The sequence below is a fragment of the Pleurodeles waltl genome, chromosome 6, assembly GCF_031143425.1.
Source record: "Pleurodeles waltl isolate 20211129_DDA chromosome 6, aPleWal1.hap1.20221129, whole genome shotgun sequence".
Classification (NCBI taxonomy): domain Eukaryota; kingdom Metazoa; phylum Chordata; class Amphibia; order Caudata; family Salamandridae; genus Pleurodeles; species Pleurodeles waltl.
In genome coordinates this window covers 72,018,586-72,045,655 of record NC_090445.1, presented here as the reverse complement: position 1 = coordinate 72,045,655, position 27,070 = coordinate 72,018,586, and the positions used below count along the sequence as shown (strand labels likewise).

At 47.4% G+C, this 27,070-nt stretch overlaps 1 protein-coding gene across 1 annotated transcript in view; it reads right to left on the bottom strand.

The window, feature by feature from the left end:
- Positions 1 to 5,811: 5,811 nt before the first annotated feature.
- LOC138299215 (E3 ubiquitin-protein ligase TRIM39-like) overlaps positions 5,812 to 27,070 on the bottom strand; it is a 122,231-nt gene continuing 100,972 nt past the window's right edge. Inside the window, exon 9 of the mRNA XM_069237339.1 lies at positions 5,812 to 8,240. Within this exon, the coding sequence (XP_069093440.1) occupies positions 7,729 to 8,240 (512 nt within the window). The 3' untranslated portion in view covers positions 5,812 to 7,728. The remainder of the gene's footprint in view (positions 8,241 to 27,070) is intronic.

The window sequence follows — 27,070 nt, the reverse complement described above, 5'->3', positions numbered from 1 at the left end:
AGGAGACAGATGGAACGCAGACAATTGCTGCAACTCTATCGCCACGCACAAAAGTGTAGAAGTTTTGGGTGTAGAACCCTGCCCTGGTGCTGCAACAGCAAATCCCACTGGAGAGGCAACCTGATGGGTGACAAACTCATACTCAGAAGCCCAATTTGAGCCATTAAGATAACTTGGACCCGTTTGTTACTGATCATCTTTAGAATTAGGGACAAGTGAGGCAATGGTGGAAATGTGTACAGGAGTCATGTGTTCTATTCCAGACAGAATGTATCTCCTAACAAGAGATTTTGCAAGCACTCTAACGCCCAAAAGTTTTGACACTGCATGTTCTCAACGGTGGCCAAGAGATCTAACCCTCCGTCAAAAGATACCCTGCGCCACACCTTACGATGCAACTGTCATTCATATCCTGCCAGCTGAGCTCGTCCACTGTGGCGTTCAAAGAGTTCTCTGATCTCTACCTCCCACAGATGACTTCTACAACCAAGCAGTGTTGCATCCATTACCACCCTCATCTTTAGATGGGAAAGGGAATGGTGTTTGCCACTGAGCAGCCAACATTTCAGTCGCATGCAGTTGCCCTCGAAACCTGGATTGTATATGACAGATTGCCTTGGTGCTAGGCCCTTTGGAACTTCAGATTCCACTGCAGATCCCACATATGCCATCTGGCGTGTTTGAGAAGGAGGATGCAGGAGGCTACAATGCCAAGAAGCCTCAGGACTGATCTCATCAAGATCCAGGACCAGGGCTGGACATTGGGATCAGAGCCCGAAAGTCCTGGACTTGTGCTGAAGAAGGCCCTTAAATGAACCATATCCAGGATAGCTCTGATGAAGGGGAGCCTATGCAAAGGAGTCAGAAGTGACGTTGGCTCGTTGATCATGAACCCCCAACAATGTTTAGAGGTTCACTGTTGACTGGACGTGGTCTACAACTGAGTGTGGCGGGCCCTCCTTCAACAGCCAGTCATCGATGTGGGGGAACACTGGTATCCTGACCTCCAAAAATAGGAATGGACCACTGCCGTCACTTACATGAACACCTGGTAAGCTTGAAGGGGAGCATGGCAAACTGAAAATCCTCCTGGCCTACCTTGAATTACGGCTACGGTTTGTGGGACTGCAGGATGGTTATATGGAAATATGTGTCTTTCAGGTCCAAGGCCACCATCTAGTCTCCTGGACACAAAGCAGACAGAGAACCTGGGCAGCATGAACATTTTGAATATTTTCTTCTGTAGAAAGGCAATCAGAGGAAGATTCAAGATGAGCCAAAGCCTTCCATCCCTCTTCAATATGAGGAAATAGTGAGAGTAATAACCTGTCCCTATTTCCGAGTCCAGATCCCTCTCCTCATGACTCCTTTGGAGAGTAAAACTCATAGATCCTACATTAGAATGAACAAGTGCTCCTCCAAGAGCTAGTCTGGTGTTGGGAGAAGGTGTGACAGGGCCAAGAGAAATGGTAGGGCATAACCATGCTTATTAATCTGAAGGACCAATCTCTTGGATATGATTGATTGCCTCCCATGTGAAGAAGTACTGGAGTCGGCATCGTCCAGGGTGGCTATTTACTGTTAAAGGCAAGCTAATGTGGCTTAGAGTCCGTCGTTGCATGGGACAGGGAATGGGAGGGTTATTGCCTGCCAGATCCATATCATCTGCTACAAAAGGACTGAGCTGACTGCAGAGGGGGCTCTGGAGATTGTCGTTGCCTGTATGCAAACCCCCTGGAGTAGCCTCAGAATTTCCTGAACTGGTGAGAAAACAGTCCGGCAGGAATCAAAAGATCCAGAGAGCACACCATAGCTCTACTCTCCTTAAAGTGTGCTACGGCCAAATGAGCTTTGTCACCGAACAGACATGAGACATCAAAAGGTATTTCCAGAAGGAAGGCCTGTATGTCTACACCTTTGTGAGTGTTCACAAACATTCCCACACTGGCAAGCCTAATCCACTTGAAAATTGAATCTTCTGGGTAAAAAAAGACATTTGGAGAACTACACAAGTTCAGCAGTGTATTAAAGCCCAACATCTGGACAGGTTAGCTGCAACCAACCAAGGCAGTTTGTGTATGGAAGCACAACATTACATTGCCAACAACAAAAGTAACTATTGCACTGAACTAAGTCATAAAACAATAGACTGCTATGACCAGTGTCTCTTTTAGAACTGAGTACCATTGCACTCATCCTACCACCAAACTCCCCCATTACGGGCAGTGCACATCCACTTACCCACATCGCATTGTCACAGGGAAAGAGGCCACCAGGAGAATGCAGCAGCGGGGTGAGCACCACGGAGACTGTGGCCATTGTTGGGGCAGGAGGTGGGTCACACAACACCTATTGCTCTCTGCTTTGTACCCCTATGCTGCCCCATATTGACTCAACACCCTTGGACTCCTAATGTTGTAGATGTCGATGAGGGATCTTCAGTTGCTTCAAAGCCATTTCCTCATGTGTCAGCCTCCTATGGCTTTCCAGAGGGATTTATCACCATTCTTCTAAAGATGCATTTGGGGATTCGGATTATCAGCAGCAGGGCATTCTGGATTAGGTAGCTCACTTGGGAAATCTAGCAGTAGGGCAAAAGATGAGTTATTAAGAATTAGATTCACATTGCACCATGAGGACACATAAGTAATTTTTAGGTCAAGCCTTCTAGACAGTGCATGGGGGCTAATGTGGGGTATTGAAGAACATACAGGGGCTTGGACCTTGTCCACTGTTTGCCCTTGGCTGGCTTTCCTATCACTTATTTGCCTACTTCTTAATCGTGTCCCAGCTTTTCAATCTTGTGTTTGTCCCTCCCCATGGAGTACAGCTGCTTTACCATCTCTTTTGATTGGCTAGCTTCCACTGCTTGCTTTTCGTGCACTACTTTTTTCTTCTGGATTAAGCACCTCATGAGAGTGCATGTATTTTCCAGCTGTCTCTAGTGTGTACTACTCTCCCACTCATGCTGTTTTGTCACCCATGTGCTTCTCCCTACCCACTTACATGTTGCTGATGCCCCCATATACTTCCCCCCTTGCTTTCTCGCCTGTGTGCTTCTCTGTTGCCTGCTCCATGATGGTCTCTCCCCCTTTGCTTGTCCTCCCCACCGCTGCCCTCTATGTTGCTTCTGTACCGCTCTGCAGTACTCACCCCCCCCTGAGAGGGGCCCACAGCTGATTCACAGTAAAAGTGGTTTCAATGGGCCCCACATGAGCAGCCTCTGGCCTAGCAGATAAAAGCTTCTAGTGGGGGTGCATCTTCATGTCTAAAGTTGTTGGCGATGTCCTTTTTGGCCATTAGCCGATTCAGATTAATTAAGCGTTACATAAATTGAGCAGCCTCAAGTTCCTCTGCAGGCTAGGGAGATCAATCTTGAGAGAAACCATCCCATGGTACTGAGAGATCCTTGGCATCTTCTTCCAGAAATTCGGGTTAAGTCTACTGCCCCACAGAAGTCTCCTTTTTCAGACACACCTGGGGCAGCTAGAGGAGGAGTCAGGCATCATGGTGTCTACCCCCATTCCTCCTCACTTAACTACCCCAGGTCAGCGTTTACTTTTGCAAACAGGTCAGGGACTTTTAATTGCAATAAATCTATAGATTTGGGACACAATAAAGTGCTCCACTTTGTTGAATGACACCTTCAACCCCATGGACTAAATTGGGGTAAGCACTTTCGCGTCTTACCTACGATGAATATGCCGCAGCTGGAGGAAGCAACAGCACTGTGTGGCATATATGTGGTATACATTTTGCAAACAATTTCTCTCATCTCTATGGCCCCCTACTTTTTAAATTGTGAAGCAGTCAAATCCTGAGAATCTCTCCATAACCATGTTTCCCCTGTGAGCTGCTCATTCCACCCATCTTTCTGCTAGAGTAGCCGGGAGTAGACCATCCCGACAACAACTACTGTATAAGGTGTGCGAGAGGTAATTACCTTCAAGTGCCAATCACTGCGTCATGTTTGTATCTATGTATGTAGTATCTGTACAGCACAAACCTAAGTGAAAGGCAGAGGAGGGCTACACATAGTTATTGGTAAAGATACAGTCGAGGCCCTCTGTGCAGTGATTTACTACTAGGTGTACGGCCCAGTAGCCCAACTGTACACTAGCCAGACTCAGCTCCAGTCATAAACCGACTGATGGCACTTGGATACGCACACCCCGGGAGTCACCAGCCCGTAGAAAGGAACTGAGAGTTCTGGATGCTGTACAAGTACCTACAGAGGGAAACATTTTAAAGAGGGCAACTTTATCCATAACAGAAAATGGGAGAGAATGCCAGCTCTTTAAGTCCTGTTTCAAGGAGGTAAGAAGAGCACTATATTTGTTTTCCACCAGACAACCTCACGTCAGACCACATAAACACACAGGTAATTTTCCATGATGTTTACTTTATTCTCAAATTAGACTGCCATGCTGCCGCAAGCTCTCACCCCAGGACCAGGTACGTTATTGCTTTGGACCAGTTCATTCTCAGTCCTGAGAAATCCCAAATATATATGTGTACCAATCTTCGCCCAAAGCAGCAATACAGATGCATGGCATCTGCATATAGAAAAAAAATCCTCCCATACTGTGGCCACTGGAAGCCTTGTATGAGGGCATCATTCTTGATCCATTTGCAAGTGGGTCTATAGTTAAACCAAATATCAGGGTCTCCTCTGCCTTCATTCCTCTTCTAACAGGGACACTTTCTCTTGTGTGGCCTTTCGTACAGCATACTGATACATTTAAGGAAAGTTAGGCCTATATTCCTTTTCTGGAGTGAGAAAAATGTGTATCATTAATCAAGTTTGTAAAATACTTTCTCGTTTTCTACTAGCACCACCAACATGGACGCCTCCAATTTATGGGCCAAGACAGCCACATTATTAAGCAACCATCTTAAGTCCAGTGGACCTACCCCGCATGAAGCGACTTGATCCAAGTGTACTAATGAACTGATTACGTTAATTAACCGGCCTGCAAATGTTTTGGTGAGGGCTTTAGGTTCAGCATTAGTCCAGGAAGTAGACTTATACAAGGCACTGATGTCCAGAGTGTGTCCAAATTTAGGTATATTATTTATTGTTGCTTTCCTCAGGAATGGTGGTAGGAATCCCCTCACTGCTGTCTCACGAACCACGCCCAAACTAGGGAGACTGGCTTCCTATGCCAGCACGACTGCGGATGACGGTGTATTAAATCTATAATAAGATACAGATATGGGGACTAGAAACCTGCCTGATGGTTAATGCAAAAGGATCCTGTTTTTAGACATTAGAAGAATAGCTTAGCATGTCAACAGTAATGAAGCGCCGAAGAGCTCTGAAAAATGAACCTCAAAATTAATCAATCATTGGCTATCCATAAATCTGACTTTATTACAGAGTAAGCACTCTTACATGAGAAAGTTACAGAAGTGCAAAAGCGCTGTGATCCATGAAATTATGAGGAAACAAGGAAACGTTGCTTTTTAGTGCTTTAAAGAATCTGTCACACGATAGTGACCAGCGTGGATACTATTCTTGTGCTTACCCAAGTGTGTGATCTTAGAATAAGTGAAGTGTTAGTGAGTGGGCAGCGCACTAAAGACAGCACACGTACGACCCTGTTTTTGTAAATCATGAATAATGGCTGATTCAGTCCAGTCCAGCCATGACTGGAACTCTATGTAAATCCAATAGACTTCTGCAAGTTATAAGCAACCCTATGGGTCTGCAACACCCATAAGCCTGTTGTGTAGCAGAATAATATTGACATTTTACATTGTACTCCATTTTCCAACCTTTACTGAAATGCAAAATACAAAAAACATGTTTGCTTATAAAAAACAAACTGAACTTTATTTCCATGCATTTATCATGTTTGAACAGTGGTAATACAAGGCTCTGTGGCAACAACAAAGGTTTGCCAAATAAAGAACATATTAAAGTGAGTATTCAACTTGAAGAAGAAAGTATACGACTGCCCTCAATTGGAAATGTCTATATATTTAAACTGTTAATGCAAGAAATACAATAATTTGAAAGTTGTGTAAACATCATGATATATGAAAGGGAATGAACATTTAAGACAAAAGTTACAAGCAAGAAATAATTCACGTCATCAAAACTCTACATAATCCAACATCAACCACAAAACTGTTTCGGTATCAGGGCCTGTTTTCAACAAGGGTCTGTTGGTGACAGCACTGGGTAGGACATTGTTGAGTGGTCCACATCTCCCTACCTAGGCTTGCACTATACACAGACATCTGCCTCTTTAGCCTCTGTTGGAAGTCCCATGACCTCCACCCCCATGGGGCAGCAAAAAGAAAACATGGAAAGACAACATATTCATACGGTATTAAATTTAAATGAACAGAAGAATAATAGGGACTGAATGAAGGAAAAATCATTATCACAGCGACATTCCAGTACCTTTTGGTCGAATGCTAGAGCTAGTGGTGCATTTGGCAAGACACTCGCTGAGAGGAAACTCTGGGCTACATTTAGTGGAGATAGAATGTAGGCATACGGGGTAATGCCGGATGTTGAAACTAAAAATACACCATGAGAGCCTGATCCCTTAGTCAGAAAATTGGATGTATCGTGTTAATGAGGATCTTCTATGAACTGCAAACGTGGATGCACAAGATGTAAGTACCTGAAGGATAGGAAGTCAAACTGCCTGGACTAACATAAAATCCCCATGTAATCTAAATATCTCTACTCCCCCAAAATGCATGTGCAGAAGCAAGAGAATTTCCATAATTCCCACTTGTTTTTAAGCCCGTTTCCTCTGCCTCAGAGAAGATGAAGTAGGAACTGCTGTCTGAATCAACAGCAGTTGGAAGGTCAAGCTAACTTTATTTCTTGACCTTGTGGTCATCGAAAAAATTGGGGATGTGTTCTGAGAGTCCTCAATCAACCTTTGAACTAACCTACACCACATTACCAGGACCAAGTAGCAAGCGGGTGTTACCTTCTGGCCCAAAGGTTGAAACCTAGGTTAGCAAGGGGTGCACTCTTTGGCAACTGTTACAAGGACCACAAGGATAGTAGACGTCAACACTCAAAGCAGAACCTAGAAAAAAGGGATGTGCATAAACACTTTTTTTATTAGGTTCTGTCAGCCACACTCCTAGGTCCCGAATCCCGGCATATTCTCTGAATGTCTTCTGCTGGAAAACAAATTCCAGGATTTCCTGACCTAAGGGGGTTACGCTTTTGCCACACATTTTGTGAAAATTACTCCTAGAGATCCTGGTGCAACAACGGCAGAGAGGGATTAGAAAATTACTGAATAGCAATTAACAACAAAGATTACATGGTATAAATGCAGATTCACTGCAAAATACTTCCAGTTGCAAAGAGTATAAGATCAACATTTATGACAGTAATGAAGGGTCCTGTCCACATTATCTATAAGGGAGCAACCAACGTTGCCACCACTGACTGTCAAGCACAATAGACACACAGGGTGGCAGAGAGCCACAGTGCAGGAGTACCATGTCTGAAATGAGTAATTACAGAAGAACAGAAGACTCTGTGTACGGGAGACCAGGGAGAAAGTGTAGAGATAGTTCATAATTCCAGCACTGTTTATGGATAGTAGATAAGGGGGCTTATAGCTTTTACACAAGGCTCAACTCAATAGAGAAAACTTAATAGAAACTGTGGGGTGTCATTGGTGAAAGTGGAATTACACTTCATTTTCCAGAGTAGCACACAGATACGAACAGAGGGCGCACCTTCTAAACAAGGCTCATTTCGCCCCCTGCAGAGAGAAAAAAGAATGGGAAGAGCTTTCCTATGAAGGTATAATGAGAAAACATAATCAGAAGCTCCATGGTGTCTGCGTTGTACATGGACACTCGTCCCTCGTCATAGTCCAGGTAGACTCGCACCTTATGGGGTTCATCACGTGGATTGAGTATGAAGACAGACTCGCCAAATGCTTTGTATTGATTGGAGTTGGCACTAATGCTCCAGATACCTTGCTGAGGTGTCCATACAATCCTCCCCTTTCGAATCACAGATTCTGTCATGACTCCAACAGCCCACATTTCCCCTTTGTGATGCAGCTCCACCTCCCAGTAATATCTTCCTGAAGAAAAGCCTTCACTTCCGACTACAGCACAAATGGTGATGAATCTTTTGCTCCTGCCTGGCAAGATCTGCACACTGTCTGTCCCTCTTATGTGTCTCCAGTCCTTCGACACAACAAGCGTAGGATGCACAGTGTCTGGATCCAGAACAATGGGCACTGTGGAGAGAAAAATAGATGTCAGACACTTTCTGGCAAAGAGTAAGAAATAGTGGTTAAATTCAACATAAAGGAGTCCTGGAGCCCTACTACACATAGGGTGCACTTTTCCTGATTGCATCTTGGCGCATCTTTAAATAGGTGCGCCATGTGCAAACAGGAAAAGTGCGCCTTATTACAGAGAATGCGCTGCTCTTGGGGTAACTGGGAACTTCAGCACATTCAAGTGAAATACAGAGCGGCTGCTCCAAAGCTGCTTCGTGTTTCACTGTGCAGGCTGCAACCCGCCTGTCCTTAAAAGAGGAGAGAGAGATCCTCTTGCAGGCGGGTGTAGAGAATGACTGCAAGTGGATGCAAGTGGATTTCTGGGAAGGTCCATGGGACTGCCTTTATCTCCTCAAGAGGGCTGCCACCAGGTGTGCACTGACAGTGCGCTACCTTTCTGTGATGCGCTAACAGTGTGCCTCCTCAGAGCTTCTCTGCCTTTGCGCTGGAGTCCATAATATGTTGCAAGTGCAGAGGAAAGGGATTCCCTTATTTGCATGGGGCCACGCCCTAATGCAAATCAGGTAGTGCCCACTTCAGATAGCGCACTTGTATTACAGAAGGGGCCACACAAGTGTCTGTGGCCCCTTCTGTAATAATAAAGTGCCCCGAGCGCGTACAAAGCAGGCACATGCTTTTTGCCCCCATGGGGCACTTTCTATAATATGGCCCCAGAAAGGCACACCCAAAAGACAGCGGTGATGCATTGGCCTCAAATTAGTCCTCCTGCTTCAGGCTATGATGTGAAGACCACATCTAATTTGGAAATTCTAGCATATAGTTGGACTTTCGTCAGAGGAGCCATATGATGTATTCTATAAAATGAACACATTTTTGATAACCTAATGACGAGATTATGGCCCATAACATACCATGCACCTTGCGGAAATTTGCATACAATTAATATTTGCACCTCAAATACATCCAAAATTACATCTATTAATTTCAGTTCACATTATTTTTTTATTATTTTCAATGCCACCAGTCCATTTCAAAATTACTTCCTCAGGTTGTATTGACTGAATGATGATATTGATATCTCGAGGTCTGAATAGTTAAGAAGCTATCTATCATTGGTAGTAGATGTGTAGGAGAAGTCTGACAGTCTTACACTGAAAAATACATTTGAGGGGGGCGGAGAATGTGTGACCAAACACCCTTAGGTTCTAGAAAAATCCATTACATTTGTTAAGTTGGAAGATTAAAATCTGCACGCCCTCCCCCAAAGAGCAGAGGTCACTTGATTTGCTGAAGAATCATGAAAGCCTTTATGATAAGATCTGTTAAAAATGGGGTCTCTAGTTGGCAGTGGTTTGCACCCTGTGAAGTAGGGACCCTCACTCTAGAGTCAGGATAAGGGAGTCACACAGTTAAGATAACCCCTGCTCACCACAGGCAGTGGCGTCAGTTCCAAAGTCACTCTGGAGTCGATGTACTTGGTTTCTTCCAGGTGCTGGCAGATGAAGTCTTTGATGTCCCTGAGACTTATTAACAGGAGGAAAGCTCAATCCAAGCCCTTGCAGAACCTTTGGAAGCATGATGTAGAAAGCAAAGTCCAGTCCTTACACTCCCAGGACAGAAGCAGCAGGTGAGCACAGCAAAGCAACAGGCTGAGTTGCAGTCCCTCCTACAGCATCCAGCTCTTCTTACTGGCAGAATGTCCTCAGTCCAGAAGGATTCTAACTATGTGGTGTCAGAGGTCCAGTACTTATGCCCATTTCCGTCTTTGAAGGAGGCAAACTTCAAAGAGAAATCTTTGTAGTGCACAATACTTCTCTGGCCCCTGACACACTCCAGGGGGTTGGAAACTGCTTTGGGTGAGGACAACCACAGCCCTATTCAGGTGAAGTGTCAGCTCCTCCCACAGGAAGACCCATCAGCCTGGCGATGGGCCATCAGGATATGCAGAGAACACATCAGCTCTCTTCGGGTGACTGCCTAGAGTGAATACACAAACAGCCCAGCTGTCATCCTAACCCAGATGTGTATTCAGCAGGGAGGCAGAGGCATAGAACGGTTAAGCAAGAAAATGCCCACTTTCTAAAAGTGGCATTTTTAAACTTACAATTGAAAAAACTATTTCACCAAAAGATGTATTTTTAAATTGTGAGTTCAGAGGCCCCAAACTTAAGATCTCTGTCTGCTCCCAATGGGAAATTACATTTTAAAGATATTTTAAGATACTTCCAGGCAATCCCCATGTTACCTGATGGGAAAGATAGGCCTTGCAATAGTGAAAACTGAAATTAGCAGTATTTCACCATCAGGACATGTAAAACACACCACTGCATGTCCTAACTTTCACGTACTCTGCACCCTGCCCATAGGGCTGCCTTGGACCTACCTCAGGGATGACTTACAGGTGATAAAAGTGAAGGTTTGGGCCTGCTATGGGATTGTACTTGCCAGTTCGACATGGCAGTTTAAAACTACACACACAGACACTGCATTGGCAGGTCTGAGACATGCTTATGGGGCTACTCATGTGGGTGGCACAATCAGTGCACAGGCCCACTCGTAGCATTTGATTTACAGGTCCTGGGCACACATAGTGCACTTTACTAGGGACTTACTAGTAACTCAAATATGCCAATCATGAATAAAGCAATCACCAATACATTTTAGACAGAGAGTTTATGCACTTTGGCACTGGTTAGCCAGGTCCAACAAGATGAAAGACCTCTTAACCCAAGATAAAAGAGCTGCACCACTAAGCATAGGAAGGTGTCCTGGTGCAATAAATTGTGCAGGGAAGCAAAAGGAAATCAATCAAGGCCCGTTAAATAAAAGAGTAGGCCAGAGTGGGTAAGATATAGAGCAGTATATAAACAAGAAATTGCAAAATCAAAGAGAGAGTGGGATTATAGAATGTGGGAAAATATGTATGCGGCCGTTTTGTCTAAGGACCGTGGATGTTTCTGGAAACCTGCCTCAGATTGTGTCACAGGCTCCAAAAGGGATCTTGCATGTGGCTTCCAACCAAACAAATGTGTCACTTTAGTGGCGTATATTCATGAACTAATGAGCCAGGAAGTGAAGGTCCTGATGAAAGCTTTAGATCGTGGCAGATCATGCCCCCTGGAATTTGAGCTTAGTGAAACGGTCGCGGCCAATAAGTTCTGTCATGCAGCTAAAGCGCCAAGCCCCGACTTAATCCCAAACAACCACTATTTGTCTGATCCAGTTGCTTGGGGTCCATATACTAATCTAATTTCTAATGCCATTGTGCAGGGCATGGAGATACCCTCTACTGGAAACAGGCAGAGATCATTCCAATTTACAAAAAAGTGTTACAAAATAATTCAGCTAACTACAGACCCATTAGCCTGATAGATGCACTGCCAAAAAGTTTTTGTGAGCAAGTATTGGCCCACAAATAATCCTGGATCCAAACTAATAGTGTACAGTCAGACCTCCAGGCTGGTTTCCAAAGTAATATCAGTGCTATACACCAAGTGTTCCGTTTTAAAAACATCTCCTGGAAAACATCGCTGATCGGCAGAAGCAAGCTCTATGTTGCTTTTGTCAACCTGCGTGCTGCCTTTGATTTAGTGCGATGGAGTAAATTATGGAAGGTGCTAGAAAGAATAGGTACACCAGCGAATTTGCTAGATATTTTAATACAGCTACATGCAGTCAATTGTGCCAGAATTAGATGGTGGTAACAAGGCCAGTTGATGGACCTCCTTTAGGGTTGACCGTGGAGTTAGACAAGGCTGTGTTCTTGCACTAACTCTGTTTTCTTTGTATCAACAGGGTAGTTGACTATTTGGGTAGAGACAGGTGCGACTTACCAAAAGTGGGTAATCGCTGGGTACCTGCCTTACTTTTCACGGGTGATACATTCTTGATAACCAAATCCTTGAAGGGGCTTCAACAACTGCTCGAGTATTTCAATGCCTTTTGTGGAGAGTGGGGGCTTGAGTTAAATAGCTCAAAATCGGAATTCATGGTCTTTAGCGCATTGCAGCAAAAGAAATAGAGGAAAATACAAATGCACGTTGGGAGTACTCAAATTGAGCAGGTGTCTAGTTTTGACTATTTGGGTATAAGACTAATGCCTAATCTCAATTGGGACTTATAAAAGCCCATATCTTGCTAACCTACCAAGCTGTTAATATATCGTAAATCCTACAGAGGACATCCAGAAAGAGGGTTGATACAGCCCTGGTGATATATAATGTGAAGGCCCGGGGAGCAGTTATTTATGTTGCAGAAATGTGGGGATGTGGAAATACTGGATTACTGAAAATGGCTGAAAACAAGTTTGTCAGATCATTAGTCCTCCATCGAGTACCCTCGTGGTTCCAGTCTTTCTGGACCTGGTCCAAAGGAGAAGCACAGAAAAGGTTGAATGTAGAACCTTGATTTACTGACATCGGATTTGAGCTTCTCCAGCCCTTCAACCCTACTGGGTAGGATTAAGAGACCTTCTGGGCCTGGAGATGGCCTTTAAAGTTCAGTGGCTGAAATATGTAAAAAACCTTTTGGATAGACATGGACTGCAGAGATTTTGGACATTGCCAGAAGACCTAGGCTTGGTCTCTAAGACTGGCCTGGAGGATATCTTTTGGGACACCAAGGGCCACAAGACTCTCGGGTACTCTTAGCGGGGCAGTTTTTTGATTATAAACCACTCCGTTAGGAGTCCATAATTGACTACGTAGTGATCCCTATTGCACACAAACTGTATATGCAGTTCAGGTGGAAGTCACTACCGACAAAGGTGTTTTGCAGCAAGTGGTAGGATGCTGCAGTAGAGGATGAACTATGTCCAGTATGTGCAGGAGCCCCCGAGTCTCTGACCCATATTTTTTTTTCTGCCCCTTGTATGCTTCTCAAAGAGCCAAATGGATAGCACCCATCTGTAGGACTTTGGCTACTAGAAATTACTTGGAGGCCTTCAGAATCCTTAGTACAGACATGAAAAGAGTGACAATGTTTTCTATTGCCAAATTTCTTATGTCTATATGGATGTGACGCACCAAGCATACCCAAGCCAATGGCTAAACTCAGTCTCCCTTTGACATGAGGTATGGAGCTATTCTGACCCATGAAAGGCGAAAGCAATGCTAGAGTTGTTTTACCCCATCTATAAAGGACTCATGTGTATCAAGCCCTTATTATTACATGTCTCTGAACCTGTATATTGCTGACTTGTAGTACGTAACAGCCCAGGATTGCACTTTGCACGATATGTTTCTTTGCATTAATGTTTGAGTTTGACATTTGGAAAGCTTGATCCATGGACTGATTCCATTTGAAATTGACAAAGTGTTGATATGATTTGCTGAACAGAAGGAACACAGATCCCCGCTGTAGACATAAGTGCAACCTTTGGGTGTTTTTATTGTTTTTTAAATTATTTTTATATGTCTTTTTATCACTGTATTTATGCTTTAGTATAAAGCTTTTATGATCCTGGTGATGGAAATAAAGCTTTACAAACAAACTATATTTCAGAAGTTATACTATTGCCTTATTCCTATAAATCAAGCACTTCACTAAATTTGGCATTGAGATAATTTCTGTAGAGGAGAGTCCAGCATAGAATGAATTTAGCTAGATGATAGCCAATATTTACCCTCATTACCTTTGGAAGGATCCAAAGGTTAATAAGGGACTGACCCTAATTCATTTACATAATTCATGTCAATGATTTGCCACATATCAATAATAAGCCAGTTGAATAAAGGGAACAGTTGCACACAGTCAATCTAATGTCAGCATGTATGGCTAATATTTTAAATTAACAGAAAACATTTGTTATTTTAATAATAGAAATTAACTTCTTATAGAATACTTTCTTCAGGCTTCACAGTAGAGTCATAAAAAGGGAAGATCATGGATTTCATTCTATATCAATCCAAATTGATTTACCAAAAGCATGATTTTCTCTTCAAAATGTAGATCATGAGATGTTATGTCCATAAGAACCATAATAGAATATTCTAAAATTTGGGAGGCTCAAACATCTGCCTTTCTTGGGTAGACAAAACCTTTCCGGATTGATATGTATTCTTTTCTTAGCCCAGATGAAATTCAATATTAAACTGTCCAACAGTTTGTAATAGTTGTTGCAAATAGCAGGTCAACCATTAACAAAAATATAAACAGTTGAAAAACTGGCATTTTGTAAATCGATGTTGCCTATTATCAAGACAGTAAAGGAGTCAGAACGAATTTGGGGTCATGGGACAAGCACTTGGACTCAAGACTCAGGACTCAGGACTCAAACAGTCAAACAACAGCCACAGTAAGCACTGCCCAGCTCAGAGCTTGGTAAAAAGAGAAGGATTTTAATGACACACCAAAACGTAATACCACATACATGAAACATTAATTATGTACACAATTCTAAGACATGTACTATGCAGATCTAAACACACAGAAATAGCCAGGAGTAAACATCGGGCAGAGGTTGTTGTTCAATTCTTGTAGCCACTATTACATAATATTATTAAACAGTATGGGGTTAGACCCCCCCTTTGGTTTGCGTGGTTTTAGAATGCTAACTAGGATCCCAATTTAAAAGGGGAAAGGAATTTCCCAACCATCCGGAATATGATTCAGGATGTTACTTATTGTTTTTTAAACATTTTGCACAAACCCCACCTGCCTTAACCATATGCTGAATTAATTATCAGGTCTACAATTTCTTTTTCTGTGAATGTTAGCATTAATTCTGCTGGTGATGCAGAAGAGGGATGTCCTGGGGCATGTGAGAGATAATCAATGACTGCGATTTTTCCTATCCATTCATCATAATTATCTGAAAATGTTTGGGATCATCAGTGATGGTATCAGTAGCTTGGTCTCAATTGTATTTCTGCTTGTTTTAGGCTTGGTGGGCCAGACAAATATTTCTCCAACAAAATACCCCCTCTTCATACTTATTTTGTCTTATGGAATACACTTTAACAATTTCTTCCGTATAATACAACTCCCTCAGCTTTTTGCTTACCTTCTCCCGTTTCACTTTATCTTCATTAGGCATGAGCTGACAACTATTTTCTCTTTTTGTGCAATATCTGATTCAAATGAACCGATTAATGATTGTCTTTCTCTATGTTTAGGTATTAAGGCCCTCATTACAACCCTGGCGGTCGGTGTTAAATTGGCAGTAATACTGCCAACAAAATGGGATCACGACCATGGCGGAAACCGCCAACATAGACAGCCACTTTAACACTCCGACCGCCATGGCGGAAGCAACAAACACCGCGGCAGTTACCGACAACAGCCAGGCGTAAGACAATGTACTGCCCACGGTATTACAAGGCACCAATCCGCCAGCTTTTCCGGGGCGGTACCAACAACATCAAAAGCACGGCGGAAAATGAACACAGAAGGGAAACCACTCACCTCACGACACCCAAAGAAGAACCAGGATGCCGTGGAGCCCGAATTGCAGATCCTGCCCATGTTGCTGTATCTATTAATACACCACGAAGTGGAAAGAAAGCGGCGGCGGTGACGACGACAGTGAGTACTGCACACACACGCGACACGCAACACCTCCACCCCCACCCACAACAACATACACATATCCAATAACATCACAGATACACCCGTCACCCCCTGGAAGAACGCAAGGACCAAACGAAAAGAGTGTAACTAGTGTAATATTGGAACAATCAGAAAGAGCAAGAGAACAGAAAATAATCAGTATACACAAATATTTACAGCAAGTACACAAGTCCGTACACTGTCCCATGAAATGTCCGTGGGCCAGTGGTCCCAAAAAGCATGGGCCAAGCCCACACATGACACCTGTCTCAAAACGGAGAGAACACTGCAGGGGCATCAGGCCGAAAAAAACACAGGCACCTCAGGGGGAAGGGGATGGGAGGAACCTCAGCCGGAAGATGGTACGACGCCACTGCTCCTCGAGGGGCCTCCATGCCCACACCGATGTCCTGGGGAGTGCAAAGCCACAGTCTCTCAAGAGGGTTCACCGCCCACTTCCTGGGCCTGGGGAGTGCAAAGCCACAGTCTCACAAGTCTCTCAAGTGGGTTCACCGCCCACTGCCTGGTCCTGGGGAGTGCAAAGCTACAGTCTCACAAGTCTCTCAAGTGGGTTCACTGCCCACTGCCTGGTCCTGTGGAGTGCAAAGCCACAGTCTCACAAGTCTCTCAAGTGGGCTCACCGCCCACTGCCTGGTCCCGGGGAGTGCAAAGCCACAGTCTCACAAGTTTCTCAAGTGGGTTTACTGCCCACTATCTGGTCCTGGGGAGTGCAAAGCCACAGTCTCTCAAATGGATGCCTTTCTCCACTGGTTCTGGAGGGGGCTTTGTGCCCAGAGTGCTTCATCCTGCCAAGGACTGGGTGAGTGGATGCCTTTCTCCACTGGTTCTGGAAGGGGCTTTGTGCCCAGAGTGCTTCATCCTGCCAAGGACTGGGTGAGTGGATGCCGTTCTCCACTGGTTCTGGAGGGGGCTTTGTACCCAGAGTGTTTCATCCTGCCAAGGACTGGGTGCCAATTGCTGGTTCATGTCACTGCTCGAGGTGGTGTCTTTAGTGGTGTGTCCAGGGTCCAGGTCGTCACCTGCAGACTCTTACTGCTGCACACTGGGGATGGGGCTGCGGTCCGACAGAGTGGCAGCGGCTGTGCACATGGCAGTGCTGATGGTGGTGCAGGTGGCGGTGTCTGCGGCGGAGATGCTGCCAGTGCTGGCCGTGGTGCAAGTGACATGGAGGACACCATACCGTCTCCAGCAGCCACGGATGGCTGATCCTTGGGGAGGATGCTGCTGACTGACGTTGTGGCAGCGGCGGTGCAGGTGGCGGTCGTTGCGGCGGTGGTGACTGTGGTGCATCTGGCTGCCGTCACCAGTCCCTCACCTGGAGACATCGTGCCCAGAGGTGATGTGCCCTTTGGCTTGTGGCCCTTCCTCATCTTGACAGTCGCTGCAGGGACCTTGGCAGTGTCCACTCGGGATTTGGGCGACGCCTAGGTGGGTGTGTGGTGTGACTGTCCCCTTTTTGACCTTTGTAGGTGGTGGAATAGGGTGGTCCTTTTTCTCTTGTCGGTGGCACACTGGCAGCTCTTGCGGGTGCCCCCTTAGCCAATACTGGTGTAGCAGGGACCACAGCAGATGTAGATTTGGTGGCTGAGATGCTGGGCTGGGATCTAGACATCCTGGCCCTAGGGGAAGGACGGGGGGGAGGTGTAGGGAGGAGGTCAATGTTAGCTACTAAGTTTTTTTGACACACTGGGACGGGCAGATGGAGGGGGTGTGGGAGTGGAGGAAGAGGTAGTGGTTGTAGGAGGTGTACGTCTGTTGAGTTTGGGTGAAGGTGCATGGGTTGGAGGCTGTTGTGAGGTGGATGGCTGTTGAGTGGGTGTGTGCCTGCGTTTGTGTACTTTGGGAGGAGGGCTCACAGATACACTGGGAGAGGACACAGTGGACGTGTGAATGGTATTCGGGGTGGTGATTGCACGTGAGCGGTGTGTAGTGATGGGCGTGCTGGTGATGGAGGCAGTGGCTGATGAGGTAGTGCATGCAGGTGTGAGTGGAGACGAGACTGGGAGAGAAGTGGAGGACGTGGAGGAGGGGGACACAGGGGAGGAAGTGGATGTTGGTATGTGTGCATGGGTATGGTGCTTGTGTGAGTGCCTGTGGGATGTGAGGTGCTTATGTTTTCCTGAGCCACTTTTGTGTGTTGATGTGTGTGCATGCTGGTCTGATGGTGTGCCTGACATAGGCTGAGGTAGAGGGGATTGGGTCTGGGTAGTGGAAGTTGGAGGCGGGAGGCTGGACACACGGGACAATGGCTGCCATCAGTGCTGAGGCCAGAGCCATAAATGCTCTCTGTTGGGCCGCCACGCCAGAATGAATGCCCTCCAGGTATGTATTTGTTTGCTGCAAATGCCTCTCGACACCCTGGATGGCATTCAGAATGGCTGACTGCCCAACAGTGAGGGATCTCAGGAGATCAATAGCTTCCTCACTGAGGGCAGCAGGGCTGACAGGGGAAGGGCCTGAGGTACCTCGGGCAAAGGAGATGCCCACCTTCCTGGGTGAGCGGGCACGGGAAACACACTGAGGGGCTGCTGGGAGGGTGGTGCTGGTGGTGGTGGGGGGTGGGGGGGGGGCGGCTGTACCTGTTGTTGGGGTGGGCACAGAGGTGTCCGCCACCGCCAGGGAGTTTCCATCAGAGGAGGAGTCGCAGACGCTGGTATCCCCTCCTGTCCGCGTTGTGGAGCTCCCCTCGCCCTCCGTCCCACTGGTGCCTTCACCCTCCGTGGATTCACCCTCCAGGGCCATGTGGGATGCAGCTCCCTCCGTCACTAGTGCCTCTGCTCCTCCGCCAGATGATGCTAATGCACACAAGGACAGGGTGACAAAACAAGAAGGGGGAGTGTAGAAAGGTAGCCTCTTTCCAGCCTTGTTACCCCCACTTTTGGCCTGTTTGTGAGTATAAGTCAGGGTGATTTTACTGTCTCACTGGGATCCTGCTAGCCAGGACCCCAGTGCAGTGGAAACCCTATATGTCAGTGTGTTTTATATATCTCACTGAGATCCTGCTAGCCAGTTCCCCAGTGCTCATAGTTTGTGTCCTAAATGTGTTCCCTGTGTGGTGCCTAACTGTGTCACTGAGGTCTGCTAACCAGAACCTTAGTGCTTATGCTCTCTCTGTCTTTAAAATTGTCACTGCAAGCTAGTGACCATTTTTACCAATTCTGATTGGCACACTGGAACACCCTTATAATTCCCTAGTATATGGTACCTAGGTACCCAGGGTATTGGGGTTCCAGGAGATCCCTATGGGCTGCAGCATTTCTTTTGCCACCCATAGGGAACTCAGACAATTCTTACACAGGACTGCCACTGCAGCCTGAGTGAAATAACGTCCACATTATTTCACAGCCATTTTACACTGCTCTTAAGTAACTTGTAAGTCACCTTTATGTCTAACCCTCACTTAGTGAAGGTTAGGTGCAAAGTTACTAAGTGTGAGGGCACCCTGGAACTAGCCAAGGTGCCCCCACATTGTTCAGGGCAATTTCCCCAGACTTTGTGAGTGCAGGGACACCATTACACGGGTGCACTACATATAGGTCAATACCTATATGTAGCTTCACAATGGTAACTCCGAATATGGTCATGTAACATGTCTAAGATCATGGAATTGTCCCACCATGCCAAATCTGGTATTGGGGTGCCAATCCCATGCATCCCCGGGGCTCCAGCATGGACCCCGGGTACTGCCAAACTAGCTCTCTGGGGTTTTCACTGCAGCTACCGCTGCTGCCAACCCACAGACAGGCTTCTGCCCTCGTGGGGTCTGGGCAGCCCAGTCCCAGGAAGGCAGAACAAAGGATTTCCTCTGAGAAAGGGTGTTACACCCTCTCTCTTTGGAAATAGGTGTTAAGGGCCTGAGAGGAGTAGCCTCTCCTGGCCTCTGGGAATGCTTTGAAGGGCACAGATGGTGCCCTACTTGCATAAACTAGTCTACACCGGTTCAGGGATCCCCCAGCCCCTGCTCTGGCGCAAAACTGGACAAAAAAAGGGGAGTGGCCACTCCCCTGTCCATCACCACCCCAGGTGTGGTGCCCAGAGCTCCTCCAGTGTGTCCCAGACCTCTGCCATCTTGAATGCAGAGGTGTGAGGGCACAATGGCGGCCTCTGAGTAGCCAGTGCCAGCAGGTGACATCAGAGACCCCTCCTGTTAGGTGCTTACCTGGTTAGGTGGCCAATCTTCCTCTGAGGCTATTTAGGGTCTCTCCTGTGGGTTTCTCTTCAGATGACGACCTGCAAGAATTCACCAGAGTTTGACTTCTGCCAAGGATCGACCGCTGACTGCTCCAGGACGCCTGCAAAACTGCAACAAAGTAGCAAGAAGACTACCAGCGACATTGTAGCACCTAATCCTGCCGGCTTTCTCAACTGTTTCCTGGTGGTGCATGCTCTGGTGGCTGTCTGCCTTCACCCTGCACTGGAAGCCAAGAAGAAATCTCCTGTGGGTTGACAGAGTCTTCCCCCTGCTTCCGCAGGCACCAAACTTCTGCTTCACCGGTCCTCTGGGTCCCCTCTCATTGTGACGAGCGTGGTCCCTGGAGCACAGGAGCTGGATCCAAGTGACCCCGACAGTTCAGTGGTCCTTCTGTCCAAATTTGGTGGAGGTAAGTCCTTGCCTCCCCACGCCAGACAGTAATCCTGTGTACTGCAGCTGCTAGGGCTTCTGTGCACTCTTGCAAGGATTCCTTTGTGCACAGCACAGCCCAGGTCCCCAGCACTCCATCCTGCATTGCTCAACTTGCTGAGTTGATCTCCGGCTTCGTGGGATCCTCCTTTGTATTCCTGAGATGACCGCCATGCTCAGATTTCTTGAAAGCATGTTCAAGTGCTTCTGCGGGTGCTGCCTGCTTCTGCGTGGGCTCTCTGTGTTGCTGAGCGCCTCCTCTGTCTCCTCATTCAAGTGGCGACCTCCTGGTCCTTCCTGGGCCCGGGCAGCACCCTTTTTCTTCAACCGCGACCTTTGCAGCTAGCAAGGCTTGTTTGCGGCCTTTCTGCATGGAAACAACTCTGCATCCTCCAGCACACTGTGGGACATTTTCTGTGCAAAGGAGAAGTTCCTGGCACCTTTCGTTGTTGCAGAATCTTCAGCTTCTTCCACCCGGAGGCATCCCTTTTGCACCTTCATCTGGGGTTTAGTGACCCCCCCATGGAGACTTTCGTGACTCTTGGACTTGGTCCCCTTCCTTTACAGGTCCTCAGGTCCAGGAATCTGTCTTCAGTGCTTTGCAGTCAGTTGTTGTCTTTGCAGAATCTCCTATCACAACTTTAGTGTGTTTCTGGGAAGTAGGGTGACTTTACTCCTACTTTTCAGGGTCTTGGGGTGGGTTATCTTGGACACCCTTAGTGTTTTCTTACACTCCCAGCGACCCTCTACACACTACACTAGGGCTGGGGTCCCTTCGTGGTTCGCATTCCACTTTCAGAGTATATGGTTTGTGTTGCCCCTAGGCCTATTACATCCTATTGTATTCCACAGTGTTTGCACTACTTTTCTAACTGTTTACTTACCTGATTTTGGTTTGTGTGTATATTTTGTTTATTTTACTTACCTCCTAAAGGAGTATATCCTCTGAGATATTTTCTGACATATTGTCACTAAAATAAAGTACCTTTATTTTTTAGTAACTCTGGGTATTGCGATTCTTATGATATAGTGCTATATGATATAAGTGGTATAGTGGGAGCTTTGCATATCTCCTAGTTCAGCCTAAGCTGCTCTGCTATAGCTACCTCTATCAGCCTAAGCTGCTAGGACACTACTAATCTACTAATAAGGGATAACTGGACCTGGCGCAAAGTGTAAGTACCAATAGGTACCCACTATAAGCCAGGCCAGCCTCAAACAGAGGGAAAGACAGAAAACACACATGGTCAATGCCAGCAACACCACTACAGTTGGCGGACACAACACACAGGAGGCAGCCCTATGCACTAGGCCATGCATTAGCAGTTAGTAGGAAATTCACCAGGCCATGGGGTACAATGCCTCACACCATTTGCTGCACACCTGGAACCCACAGGAGCCTGCCCAGTTGTAGATGCCCACTAAACATATTGGGGTTGGAGTGCCTCAGTGCCTGCCCAACAAGGGACCTTCCCTACCAAGTTCACCCTGGCCTAGGGGAGCCCACAGCCCACATCCCCCACCCAGACACTTTGAAAGCGTACAGAGTCAGCTTAATGACACTGTACTCACCCCCTTGTGGCTAATGTGATGACCTCAAGCGCCCATCCAACTCCGGATATGCCACCGCCAGGATCCGGAACATCAGGGGGGTCATGGTGCGACGGGCACCCCTTCCACGTTCGGAGGCCAGCCCCGCCGTCTTCTTGCTCCAGAGGCGCAGGTCCTCCCATCTCTTGCGGCAGTGGGTGCTCCGTCTATGATAGACCCCAAGGGTCCGCACTTCCTTGACGACAGCACGCCAAATACCCTTCTTCTGGTGGGCGCTGACCTAGAGGAAAGTTACAGGAGGAAAGGAAATTACTCACCCGTCCGGACCGTCATACTCATTGCCCACCAGTTCCCACCCATGCCCTGACGCACATGCACTCCCCACCCTCACATGCAGGCCTCAGCCCCCCACCCACATGTATCTTCCATCCACACCACTCCAAACAGGCATTGCCCACTCATCATGCTCACAGTGTACTCACCTGTTTGTGTGGAGGACCGTAGAGTAGCGTGTACTGGGGGAGGACCCCATCCACCAGTTTGTCCAACTCCTCCGCGGTGAAGGCAGGGGCCCTTTCCCCAGACACTCAAGCCACTGCCGCTTCCAGACTCAGGTCACAGCAGCACTTGCAGTGTAGGTCCTCTCCTGTTGAAGGTCAGGTATCAAGTGGGTGAACAGATAGAAAATGGCGGTCATGTCCACGGTGGTGCGTACCGTCACCGCCGGCGTACATCGTCATTGGCTCCAGGAACCCATAGGGCCCAATGATAACCAATGCTGAATTGCGCGGCGGTCTTCGACCACCTACCGCAACACTGCACAACGCCAGCGCATTTCCCCTTGTCCCTCCTCACAGGTCAGGCAGCCGCCATTTCAGGGGGGCACATGGCATGGCACCTAACTGCGTCACAGCACAATTTGGCAGATATACAGACAAACTACGCCACACACAGATTTACTCACATTACTGAAAACACACTTGTGCAACCTATGTGGTACATGACCCTCTGCTCACCATTCTCCTCCATAGGGCACATCCGCTGAGCCAGATGATGAGATGGCGTCATCCTCCGATGTACAGACCCCTGGTGCACTTAGCGACAATGGAAGACAGACACATCATTATCACCTACAGACTTGATCATGCCACAATCCAAGAGCTGTGTGCCCAATTGGAGCCAGACCTGATGTCAGCTATCGGTCAGCCCACAGGAATCCCCCCTCTAGTGCAGGTCCTGTCAGTGCTCCATTTCCTGGCAAGTGGGTCCTTTCAAACTACAGTGGCCATGGCATCTGGGATGTCTCAGCCAATGTTTTCGAACGTGTTGAGCAGAGTGTTGTCTGCCCTGCTGAAACACATGAGCAGCTACATCGTGTTTCCCCAGGTGGAGGATTTGCCCACAGTGAAAGCTGACATTTATGCCCTTGGACATATCCCCAACATCATTGGTGCCATTGATGGTAAACATGTGGCAAATGGCCCCCCCTGCAGAATTGAACAAGTGTACAGAAACCGAAAATGCTACCATTCGATGAATGTGCAGATGGTGTGTTTGGCGGACCAGTACATCTCCCATGTGAATGCCAAGTATCCTGGCTCTGTTCATGACGCCTACATTTTGAGGAATAGCAGTATCCCTTCTGTGATGGGCCAACTCCAGAGGCACTATGTGTGGCAAATAGGTGAGCCCAAGGTCCCCACACAGTATGAGTAGGTGTAGGGTATGGGGTAGTCCCTAAGGGTTAGTGTGTGTCTAACAGTTATCCCTCGACACTTGCAGGTAACTCTGGTTACCCCAACCTGTCATGGCTACTGACCCCAGTGAGGAATGCCAGGACAAGGGCAGAGGAACACTACAATGAGGCACATGGGCGAACTAGGCGTCTTAATGAGAGGACATTCGGCCTCCTGAAGGCCAGATTCCGGTGCCTCCATCTAACAGGTGGCTCCCTATACTACTCACAGAAGAAGGTGTGCAAGATAATCGTGGCATGCTGCATGTTGCACAACCTGGCATTGGGACGCCAGGTGCCATTTCTGCAGGAGGATGAGCCTGATGATGGTCTTGTGGCAGCGGTGGAGCCTGTGGACAGTGAGGAAGAGGAGGCAGAGGAAGAAGAGATTGACAACCGAAATAACATCATCATGCAGTACTTCCAGTGACACACAGGTAAGAGACTGTAAGTGCTCCTCACATTTCTGAATACTGTAGGACATTGTATAAGTCAGCCTCTTAACCTCTGTCTATGGACACTGACAGTTCACTTTGCCTTTCAATTTTTCAGATCTGGGTACCTCATTCTGCCTCCTGCTATATGTACTGCTGGCCAACAACTGTCAAACATTGGTATGAGCAAATGAACATTTACAATGATATTTGTTGGTGATGTTGTAAGAATACATTTGTGAAAGATCAGACTGACTCCAGATTGGTTTGTGATTCAAGGGTGTTTATTTAGGGGCTAATGTGATTAGGGTTATGTGGAAGGGGCTGGGGTGATGGTGGAGGAAGGTCCATAGAAGAGTCCACTCTTTTGGTATCACAGGTGCATTGTCCAGTGGGGCATATGGAAAGGAGTAATGGCAGTTCAATGTGGACAGGGTGACATAGTGGGACAGAAGGGTGACAATCAGGCGGGTCCTATTTCCTGGCGGGGGTCTTGGCAATGTTCTCTGTCTTGTTCCTGGATCGTAGGGACCGTTTGCGGGGTGGTTCTCCTTCTGCAGGGGGTGGGATGCTGGTGGCCTGTTGGTCCTGTGGCGGGGCCTCCTGTCCACTAGCGCCAGCAGAGGTGGAAGGCTTTTCATCGGTTTGTTTGGTGTCAGGGGCCCTTTGTTGTGCCACTGCCTCCCTCATGGTGTTGGCTATGTCAGCCAGCACCCCTGCAATGGAGACCAGGGTGGTGTTGATGTCCTTCAAGTCCTCCCTGATCCCCAGCCGCTGGGTCTCCTGCAACTTGGCCAGTACTGTGCCCATCGTCTCCTGGGATTGGTGGTATGCTCCCATAATGTTTGATAGTGCCTGGTGGAGGGTTGGTTCCCTGGGCATGTCCTCCCCCTGTCGCACAGCACTCCTCCCAGTTTCCCTGTTGTCCTGTGCCTCTGTCCCCTGAACCGTGTGCCCACTGCCACTGACCCCAAGTCCCTGATTGTCCTGTGTTAGTGGGGTTGCCAGGGGTCCCTGCAGTGGTGGACACACTGCTGACTGACGTGTCCTGGGGACAGTGGCATGGGCCCGCTGGGTGGGTGCTGTGCTGGTGTTTCCTGAGGGGGGAGGCTCTGTGGTGGGTTGGGACTGTGGCAGGGGAACCGACTGTCCAGAGGTCCCTGATGGGCAAGGCAGGTCACCTTGATCCAGGCGTGCTGAGCTGCTGTCGTCACTGTGGGCCTCTTCTGTGGAGGGACTGGATATGGCTTGCACCACCTGTCCGGTAACATTGGGTAGGAGTCCTGTTGGGTGTAAATGCATTGTTATTTGATCTGTGTATGGCATCTTGTGCAATAGGGGTGTTTTCCTGTATTACTGTGCTTGCACTATCGCGTTGGCCTTTGTGTGAGTGGGTCTTGTGTGCCCTGGGTGAGTCTCTCTATTGGACATGCTTTGGTGATGGGTGTCCATGCATGTCTGTGATGGGTGTCCATGCTTTGTTGTTGAATGCAGGGCTTGGTTGTGGGAGTGGTGGGGCGTGATGGTGGGGTGTGTGGGGGATGGTGGAGTCATGGGAGTGAGGATGAGGGTGGGAGTATGTGATGGCATGCAGGTAGGGTGGGGGTGATATAATAGTAAATATTTGACTTACCAGAGTCCATTCCTCCCGCTACTCCTGCGAGGCCCTCAGGATGCATTATTGCCAAGATTTGCTCCTCCCATGTGGTTAGTTGTGGGGGAGGAGGTGGGGGTCCACCGCCAGTCCTCTGTACGGCTACTTGGTGTCTGGATACCACGGAATGTACCTTCCCCTGTAGGTCGTTCCACCTCTTCCTGATGTTATCCCTTGTTCTAGGATGCTGTCCCACTGCGTTGACCCTGTCGACAATTCTCCGCCATAGCTCCATCTTCCTAGCAATGGACGTCTGCTGCACCTGTGATCCGAATAGCTGTGGATCTACCTAGATGATTTCCTCCACCATGGCCCTGAGCTCCTCCTCAGAAAACCTGGGGTGTCTTTGAGGTGCCATGATGTGGTGTGAGTGATGTGTGAGATGATGGTTGATGTGATGTGTGGGGTGATGTGTTGGGGTGTGTGGTGTGATGTGCGTGGATGGTGTATGAGTGATGGTGTTGTGTGCCTCTGGATGTTGGTGTGGTCTTTGCTTTTCTCTCTCAGTGCTTCTTAAAAAAAATTATGTTGTAAGGGGTTGTGGGTAATGTGGGTGTGTGTTTTATAGTGGTGTGGGTGTGTGGGTGTGGTGTGTGTATGTGTGTCAGGTGTGTGTCTTTTGAATTGTTCAATGTGGTGTAGTTTTGTTAGTGTGTGTGTATTTTGAGCGCAGCAGTGTGTACTGCCAATGGTTTACTGCGGTTGAAAGACTGCCACGCTGATTCGTGGGTCGTGATACTGTGGACATATTTCTGTTGGCGTAACGGTGTGGGTTTTGGTACCGCCAGTTTATCACTGACTTTGGTGTGGCGGACATGTGTGGGTGTCTGTATAGTGGCGGAATTCTCAGTGTGGGTCATATTACCCATAGTGGATTTCCGCCGCGGACACAGTATATTGGCGGCCGTCAGCATGGCCGTCAGCACGGCGGTCAGCGGGATTTACCGCCAGGGTTGTAATGAGGGCCTAAGTGTGTTATAACATGTTCCCTAAGTGAAGCCTTAAATGCACCCACAGTACAGGAAGATATGTAGTTCTCTGGTTTTGATTAAAAATGTTATAAATTGTTTTATTTCTGCTACGCAAGCTTGATCATCATCTAAAAATAATTTATTAAAGTACCATGTGGGTTGACTTTGTCTTTAAGCCAATCGCTGGATATCTAATTGTACTGATGCATGAAAAGCTATTCTGGATTTGTATGGTTCTTGCTATTAAAAAAAAATCAATTCTAGAGGTCTTTGCAGAATATATCTTTTT